The sequence below is a fragment of the Limulus polyphemus genome, unplaced genomic scaffold (genome assembly GCF_000517525.1).
Source record: "Limulus polyphemus unplaced genomic scaffold, Limulus_polyphemus-2.1.2 Scaffold422, whole genome shotgun sequence".
In the NCBI taxonomy this organism is placed as follows: Eukaryota; Metazoa; Arthropoda; class Merostomata; order Xiphosura; family Limulidae; genus Limulus; species Limulus polyphemus.
In genome coordinates, this window is record NW_013666032.1 from 44,089 (window position 1) to 53,106 (window position 9,018).

Consider the following 9,018-nt stretch of genomic DNA (forward strand, 5'->3'; position numbering starts at 1 on the left):
CCAGTGCATTTTGGTAACACTAAGTTCCAACAGTGGATTTTATGTCATGTTGCTTAGCAAAAATAGTATAACCTAATATTGTTGTTAGTCAGTGTACTGAAGGTATAAAATGAAATGTATAGCCAAAAAAACTGGAAAAATATTTGTTGATTTCTTAATTTAGTCTCCATTGATTAAAAGAGGTTGTTTTTTTTTCATTAAAAATGTTGGTGATATAACAGAAAATAATTTAAGTCAGAAACAATTTAAGTTGAAAATTGAAGTGCACTTAGCTCTAGTTTAGGTGATCCCACACTGCATTTTTACTTTAAGCTTATTATACAAACACTCGCAACACTTATAAGGCTTCACAGCACATACACACACCCTTCACGGCCTCTTGGACGCCCATCACCAAAATAGTATTGGGCAGACAGTAATCAAACTATTCTATCTGGATAAATGCATTTTGACGTGACATGACATGACACATACACTGGCTTTTATATAGGTTAAATAGATGTTTCGTTAAGTCTCATTACTTTGTATGCAGATGAAACCACATAAGATAAAATTTGATTAGTAAACTACACTGTTTAGACTACTTGTGCCTAGGCCAGAAACTGTACATGATCAAAGAGCTGTACTGATGTAATATGTTTTGATTAGTAAACTACACTGTTTAGACTACTTGTGCCTAGGCCAGAAACTGTACATGACCAAAAAAAGCTGTACTGATGTAATATGTTTTGATTAGTAAACTAGACTGTTTAGACTACTTGTGCTTAGGCCAGAAACTGTACATGATCAAAAAAAGCTGTACTGATGTAATATGTTTTGATTAGTAAACTAGACTGTTTAGACTACTTGTGCCTAGGCCAGAAACTGTACATGATCAAAAAAAGCTGTACTTATGTAACACGAGACTTAATTTTATATGAAAAAAACAACACTAAGTTAAGAAAGTTTTATTAAACTGGAAAACAAAAGGCTTTAAAATAAATTACTGAATTTAACTTTTACTGTACATTACAGTAATTTAAGTAATGAATCCCCCACCCTCTCAAAGTCTATGATTTTCAAGGTCTGGAAAATGAAAATTCATAGCTCCATGCCTTTCAAGGACTTCGAAGACCATACACAACTTCTGTAGGGAAAACAATGATTTTTGGCAGATATTTGGTTGCACCTGTAGATATGGCCCTGAAAGCCAATGTCTACACATGATGAATGGTTTGTGGAAAGTTTTAACGATATATAATGTTAGGTTGAACTTGTCGTTCTTTGCACAAGCTTATTGGAATGGTAATTATGGTACCAGGCAATAATGAATGATCATTGATATCAGACTCACCATACCAAGTGGAGGAGGCACTTCCAATGGCAGCACAGCACGTGGAACATAGTTCTTATAAAGTGCAATAAACCTCAGTATTCTTTGATAGATTGTTTAGACAGAGTATTCATGATGAGTACACTGAAATGTAAAGCAAATGCCTGTTGTAGAAAAACACAAGTATAGAGGATGACATTTCAAAAGTCTTCCTCCCATGGGCAGAACAGATGCTACCTCCAGAGAATGATAATGACAAAATAATCACCTAGGTTGTAGTGCTGTTTAATATGAGGTAGACTTTTTATATTTACAATTAATTTTACATTGTATGCAGTGACAATGTCATCCTTTACACATGTGTTTTTCTAAAACAGGCAGTTGCCATCCATTCCAGTGTACTTCAAACCTCAGTATGTTTTCCCTAAACATAACTATAGCTTGAACACTGTTCCCAGAGAACAGCATCAAGACTATACAATTTTCTACAAGGTTTATATGTTGGTCAAAATATATGCACTAAATGTATCCCCATGAGAACCTTTTGTTATCAAAATATAAAACATTGTGAATCAGCAAAGCACAGTAACCTTTAATATATTAGGGAAAAGCAAGGAAAGAAACAAATAAATAATGTAAGCTTACATATTTTTCTATAATCTATAAACACTTTAAAGCTTCAGTAGTCAAAATGTTTGGTTTGGCAAAGTTACATAAAAAAGTTAAGATTTTTAAATGGAGTTCAATATATCTGTTTTTGTTTTCTTAGCATTTTAGGCTGCAAAAACATTGTAGGATTGGAAATTATCAACAGCTCCTCCAAACTTGTTTCTTGTTGCAATAATTCTGTACAAAAAATAAAACTAATAACAATAACATGTTTATTTATAAACTGAGTCATTTATCTTATTGAATAAAATAAGGTAGAAATTTTGTATTAAAAATTCAAATCCCACAAGTATCTAATTGAAGACACTGATCAAATATTCATCGTAGATATATTCCTTATAGAGAGAAAAAAAAAGGGTAGCTGCAAGTAAAAAATCTGGTTGGCTTACAAAGAGTGTAAAATAATAAAATTAAGGAAAGTTATCATAAATCTAAGAGGTTTAAATTGAATGCTATGATGGGAGACTTAGGAGATTACAGAGATCAAGAGTTGGTTAAATAGAAAAGTTAACATTTTCCTTACCTGAAAATGTATTTCTGATAGATACCTCTACACACAGATTAGCTATCTTTCTTAGTGCATTGTTAAAGACATTTGCATACAACTAGCCTTGAGACAACTCCCACCCAAATTTCATGGGATTTTATGTGAAGTGCACCACTGCATGATGATATCATTATGCAACAAAAGCTCTCCACCAATAGGAGGGTGACACAACATTATGTGATCTGATTCCCCCAGTACATTTGCATTCATGAATCTTCTTTCTTTGATGAGGCAAGTAAAAAATGTTCACCAGAAGTGGGGAATATGGGTGGGAATGAGAAAAGAGATGAGAATCTATCATAAATACATTTTCAGGTAAGGAAAATAGTAACTTTCCACATGATAACTCATCTCTTCAAACAGATTTTCTAGAATACCATGTTGATATGGTGGAAGGACTGATGCAAAATTTACCTAGATGAGCACTCTTCAGAAAGTGTCTGAATGATGCTCATGGGGTGTGACACCCAATGGCAGGGGCTCCATAAGAGCACACCTGTGGGAGACTGCTTCTCTTCTCGTCTAGGGTATACTCTTTTCGTGTATTGGAAAAGGGAAGAAACACAGAAGCCAAATTTGTGTTACAGGGATGGGTGGAATTGGGACATGACCATGCAGGTACTTGCACACAAGTTATCAGACAGCCAATAACAAGGAATTGTTTGGGGCTGGTTCAGACTTGCCTTGTGTGCTCACCTCAACTCTATAATTAGATTCAATGGGTCAGAACCAGCTGTGGGAGAAGGACACTTGTGGTAAGTATCCAGGCTCACTTCATCTCTACTGTCAGGCATATGTGGAACATTTAAGTGAAACTGATTATCCTGAAAGCAATGGGATATGTTCACTGAATAAAACAGGAGATTTGACAAGATAATTACAAAGTAATTCTGAATTCTCTAACTTTGTGATAATGCAATAAAGAGGCAAGACACAATCTTTTATTATAATAGAATACATAAACACAGATGAAGGTCTGTTGCTTCAACTGGATTATAACTGTTTTTTCTCTAAAACTGAACATCTAATCTACCAGAATGTTTAAATGCAAGGTTTTCTACTTCATAGATAAAACTGGATTTACTCAGTGTGACTGGTCATTCTCATTCAAACAGATTGGAGGCCATAACCTTGAGTTGCCACCTGACCTACCACTGAAAGATACTGCTGTCTACATTATTGCACAGAACAATAAAATAATAAAAGAAAAACTTTTCTCAGGAAGCTAGAATAAAATAAACTTAACAACTTAGAATACTACTACATTAGTATAAGACAGCAGACAATGCATGGTATATTTATATACCACACATACACACACAGGTGAAGCATAAGTGACTATACATTTGTTTCATTTAGAATACAATTTCATTTCTAATGTCTTACTCTGAAACAAACAAATAAATACATTTCAATTATCTTCATTATATTTTCTTTAGTACCACCCATATAATAAAAACTAACCAACCATACATTATCAACTGTACAGTAAGTTTTGCCCCAACCTATACAACTCCCAATCTCCTAAAACTAATTCTCCTACACAAATGGCTTGAAAACTCCTGGACACCAAACCACTGTGGTGCCTAGAAATATAGTGAATGTTTCACTAAAAAAAATTGCTTTAATGTATATTTACCAAAATGTTTGTAATGTAATTAAACAGCAAAGAAATTATTGGTACAATGAATTAAAGAAAAAAATTGAAATACCATATCGGCCACAAAACTCTCAGTTTCTAAGAAAAAGCTGAGACAGTTCACACTGAAAGTCTCTGTAGGGTATAAATATAATTATACATCACGTAAAAGAATTGAGCAATTGGCTCATTTTCGAAGCACTAAACATTAAAGCAACTTTGGATTGTTTACATGTGAAATGCATAATTTGTCCAAAATTTAAAACTGTATTAGAAATCCCCCCCCCCCCCCTCACTGGGTTAAGCTACTATCCTAGTTCTTAGGATTTATGGCTGGTTCCTAAGTATCAAAAATATTTGACAACTCCTGCTTACATATATGTTACTCTATCCAAAATTAATTTACTTGTCTTATGCTACAGTTATATCTATCCAAAGTTGTTTGGTAACAGTTAAATAGACAGATGTAATTTCATGTTTACAATATAAACTAACAAGTTTAATTTAGTAAAAAACTCAAAAAGAAACATATTCTAAGCAATTCAAAAGTGAAGTAAAAAAGAATAAGGAATGCTTAGATTCTATAGAAAATGAATTAGAATGCATGTAAACTGAAATAAATAAAAGAAAAACTATTCATATACACAAAACTTTTTACAACAAGATACAAGCTTGATAGGCTGACTGCATAGACTTAAGAATAGTGTCCTACATGTGAATCTACAGATGTATCGCCTAATTACCAACTGCACTAAAATCTCAGCAATTGGCTTTCAATGCCTAAGGCTTTGATCTAAATAAACAGTTTTCCTTCAATACCTTAATGTTTTGATTTTTTAAACAAGCACCTGAGCAGAAAAACAGAAGGCTGGTAAATTACACACACACACACACACACACATATATACATACAGTAGCTCTCATTTTCAGTACTGTAAATGTAGGAAACCAATGGAAGTAAAAACCTCAGTTACCAACAAATATCCTTAAGTAACATAAGAAACAAGAATAAATTTGAATGAGACAAGTGTTTAAATACTCATATATTAGTGTAAAAAGATATTGGTTTGGTTTTTTTTTTCCCTTGGGAATAAACACTAAGTGCTTTTAACTATGCTTGCTTACTGATGCAATATAGATTTCTTTAACAACTCAAGCATGTAAAACACTTACTTGCAGAAAAACCAACCCATCTTGCATAATGAATTACGTGCATATTCCACCGAGACATGAAGAGAAGACCAATGGTGGCTGTCACACAAAGGGCTCCAATGATGATACAGATCAAAGTTAGCATCCATTCTGGCTGGAGATTTGGTGAAAAGCAAAGTTGAGAACGACCATATATCGTCATACATGTCTGCATTAGGCCAATCCGAGTATCACCTGAATCATATTAGACATATCAACTAATTTGCTCTCTCTCAAAAGAATTATCACAATGGTAAACTACCTCTGTTTAAAAGTAAAGAAGAATGATTTTACTAATATACAAGCAAAAATATTATACAGAGAAAAAAAATCAAAGAATGTAATTTATGTCAAAATATATAATGTATTATACTGTAACTTCAAGATAAAACACGAAATATAAAAGTTAATTGTGCCATAAGAGAGAAAGTAATAAATGTAAAGAGCTCTTATTTTAGTAGTACTTCACTAGTATGTGTTTAAGTAATGTATATAAGTAATGAACAGAAGAATATTTTGTGTTAGTAGTATTTCCCTATAAACAAGGAAAAACAGTGCACCCAATTTTTTTCAGCATAAAATATCTTACTTCAAATTTGGTAAGAAGCCAGTTACATGGTTGTCAAGAACTCATAGAGAAAGAGCTACTTATTAATTCATAACAATTTGAAGTACCATACATTTTAGATGACTACGTCCACTTGGTCTTCAAAGACAACATACAATGTAAAAATAAAACCGTTTTCCAACATTTATGTCCTAAGTTAGCTATTTTAACCGATCTTTGGTAGCCCAGTATTTATATGTAACGATAATGATGTAATGGGATTCATGTAAATTTCTATGTTATTTTGAAAAATGTATAAATATAAAAGACAAAAACAACAACAACAAAAAAAAAAAAACTTCATGATATTTCTATATCATTCTGGAATAATTGTAAATTGCAAGGTTATGATTCTTCTAAAAAACTATAACAACTTGAAATTATGGTATATTGCAATTCAAGAATTGTTTTAGATGAATATAAATATACACACACATGTAATAGTTAAAAATCTTTGTTAACAAAGGGCATTCATGCTTATAGCAGCAATGCCTTTTAGTAATAAGTATCCTTGAGCCTTCATGTCCAGCATCTCTTCTCTCTCTTTTTTTTTTATTAAAAGTTAAGGTTGTACATTGTGACAGTCCTTGTTTTATGGGGGTTTCAGTAATGCTTCTAATTCCAGTACAGTATTTATGAAGATAATATTAACTTGAAATTACTTACACATATGCAACATTTGGTAAAAGTCTTTATCATAACCATAACCATAGAAGGAAAATAAGAAATAATCTGTATTTATAACAAAGCTTCTAAAACTATCCACTGCTATCCCTATTATTTTTTAATGTTGAACTACTGACCAAAGGGAAGACAGACAGTTACTCAATGACATCCTAGCACCTACTATCCAAGCTAAGGTACAGAATTTCACACTTAGTTTTGTAATGCACCCACACTTAAATCAAAGTGCAGGAAATATTTTTTGTTATTGCACAGATTTGAAACCTTGTCTATCAGCTCCAAAATATAGTTCTATTACAGGTCCAATCTGTGCCCAGGAAGAAAGAACTTAGTCAGTGTCTACCATGACAATAAGATTTGCTTATACCATCCTTCGTAATATAATGCTAGCATTTCGACTGAATTCACACCAGTCATTAGATTCGTTTAATAAACCATAAACATTTTCTTTAATTCTCTTGCAGTTGTAATTGTATGGCTCAGGTTCAAAACATAAGGAGTCTTCTATCATCTACTAAGTCAAACTCAGAACTGTGTGCTAATGCTATAGTTTGTGATTATGAACCTCACCAAGTCTTTGATTGTGTAGAACTGTACTAAAACTAAAAGTAAACACCAAAATTTTAGAAAACTCAATTTCAAAATGATTAATCAATTAATCACCCCCCCCCCCAAAAAAAAAAGTCTGACGTAACATACTGAAAACGCTCGAGTTAGCAAACAAATATACAATATTGTTTTATACATACCATAAAAATGAAATAATTCTAATTTAATTAATCTACATTATACTATAGGCGAAGCGAAACGACACTGACACGACAGTAACACTAACAGTAATTTAAGTTTTAATAACAAAATTAATAAATTAAATAAAATAGTGCCTCACCTCCTACTTCAGTAACAATCCAATCTGGTAGAATTAGACTAACCACTGCAAATATATCGGCAGACAAAAATAATGCTCCAGAAATAACTGTCAACTTATCCATTTTATCTTTGTTATTTGCATGGTATTTCCCACAACTTAAACACTTACGCTTTCAATACGTACTAATCATTACATTTTTTAATTCGGGTTTATATTTATAAGATGGAGAATAGACTATTTCGACAGCATTGACACCTGGTATCATTTATTTTTATTTTTGTCGTGAAAATAGATGAGCGGTATGCTAACTTACTCTTGTCATCAACAACTTTTTTATATTTTTAAGATACACGAAACATAGTTTTAGGGTTGAAAAGTGTGGTTTCAAAACACGGAGAAATACTACTTGGTAGGTCATAATAACAACTATATATTTAATTTCGAAACTCCTTGAGATTAAATAGCGGCTATAAGTAAATATAAATTACATCCAATTATACTGTTACGTCTCCGTTCGTTAGTTAATTTTCCGTAAGAATTCGTTTCCGAAGAAACTTTACCGATACAAGTCCTTTCTTAAATAAAACTGATTTATTCTTTCTGAATACAACTTTGCGATACACTTAATTTCAACAGTCGCGCTATAACAAACGCTATAATTCACAACGAACGTCTCACGTGCTCAACAATATTCTCTCTCCGCAGTTCAATTACACATTACCTTACGTTGCTTCTTGACCGGTCTTAGATATACAAGACTACCCGAATCTAGTAGTCTCCCAACATTTCATGAAGGTTCGAGAAGGAAGTGGCGTGATACAAGCGTCACGTGACCTGCGTTGTCGTAACAATATGTATACAAATAAGCATTTTTGATATCTCTCATATTTACCTCCTCTCTTCTGGTCATAATATGGCCGATCACAGTTTTGCTGCAGCTTGGCAGATTTCCTCTTACAGTGACATTCTGTTCACTCTACAAGGTCAAAAACGTGTTAATTAACAATTATAAATAAACTGTATTAATATACTTTCCTCTCCTCCATTTCTGATGGTGTTTGGCGACTCTCTTCCACTGTTACGACCTTAAACTCTGGTGGGCCATCGTTGCTGCATACTTTATCTGAAACGAAATATATTCTAAATAAAATATATAGCTACAAAATTTCTGCCTCACTTGCGCTTAGAATCGCCATCATTTTCGTCATCTCCTGTCTTATAGTCAGCTTCAAGAATGGTTATTCTAGTTGCAGTATCTATAAAATTGTAATCACGCAGTGTTGGCTACAATTCGACATCGACCATCAGCCATTACCCTGACTACAGATCCGATGCTCGAAACTGGTGGTATCTTTTAAACTACGGATTAAAGATTTCTATTGTAGGAAACGTTTGTGTAACATGACCGAAATCGATCGTGCAGTGGTAAAACAAACAAACAAATTGTGATCCTGTCAGCAGCGTTGTGTCCGAAAGGTCGGGTTTATTAGTTTGTTAT

At 32.9% G+C, this 9,018-nt stretch overlaps 1 protein-coding gene across 1 annotated transcript in view; it reads right to left on the reverse strand.

Annotated features, from left to right (window-relative positions):
- Positions 1-7,758, reverse strand: part of LOC106458157 (uncharacterized protein C16orf52 homolog A-like) — a 9,564-nt gene extending 1,806 nt beyond the window's left edge. The window contains exons 1-2 of the mRNA XM_013917619.2: positions 7,539-7,758; positions 5,341-5,553 (exon numbers count right to left, since the gene is read on the reverse strand). Coding sequence (XP_013773073.1) covers positions 5,341-5,553; positions 7,539-7,641 — 316 coding nt within the window. The 5' untranslated portion in view covers positions 7,642-7,758. The remainder of the gene's footprint in view (positions 1-5,340; positions 5,554-7,538) is intronic.
- Positions 7,759-9,018: the final 1,260 nt, after the last annotated feature.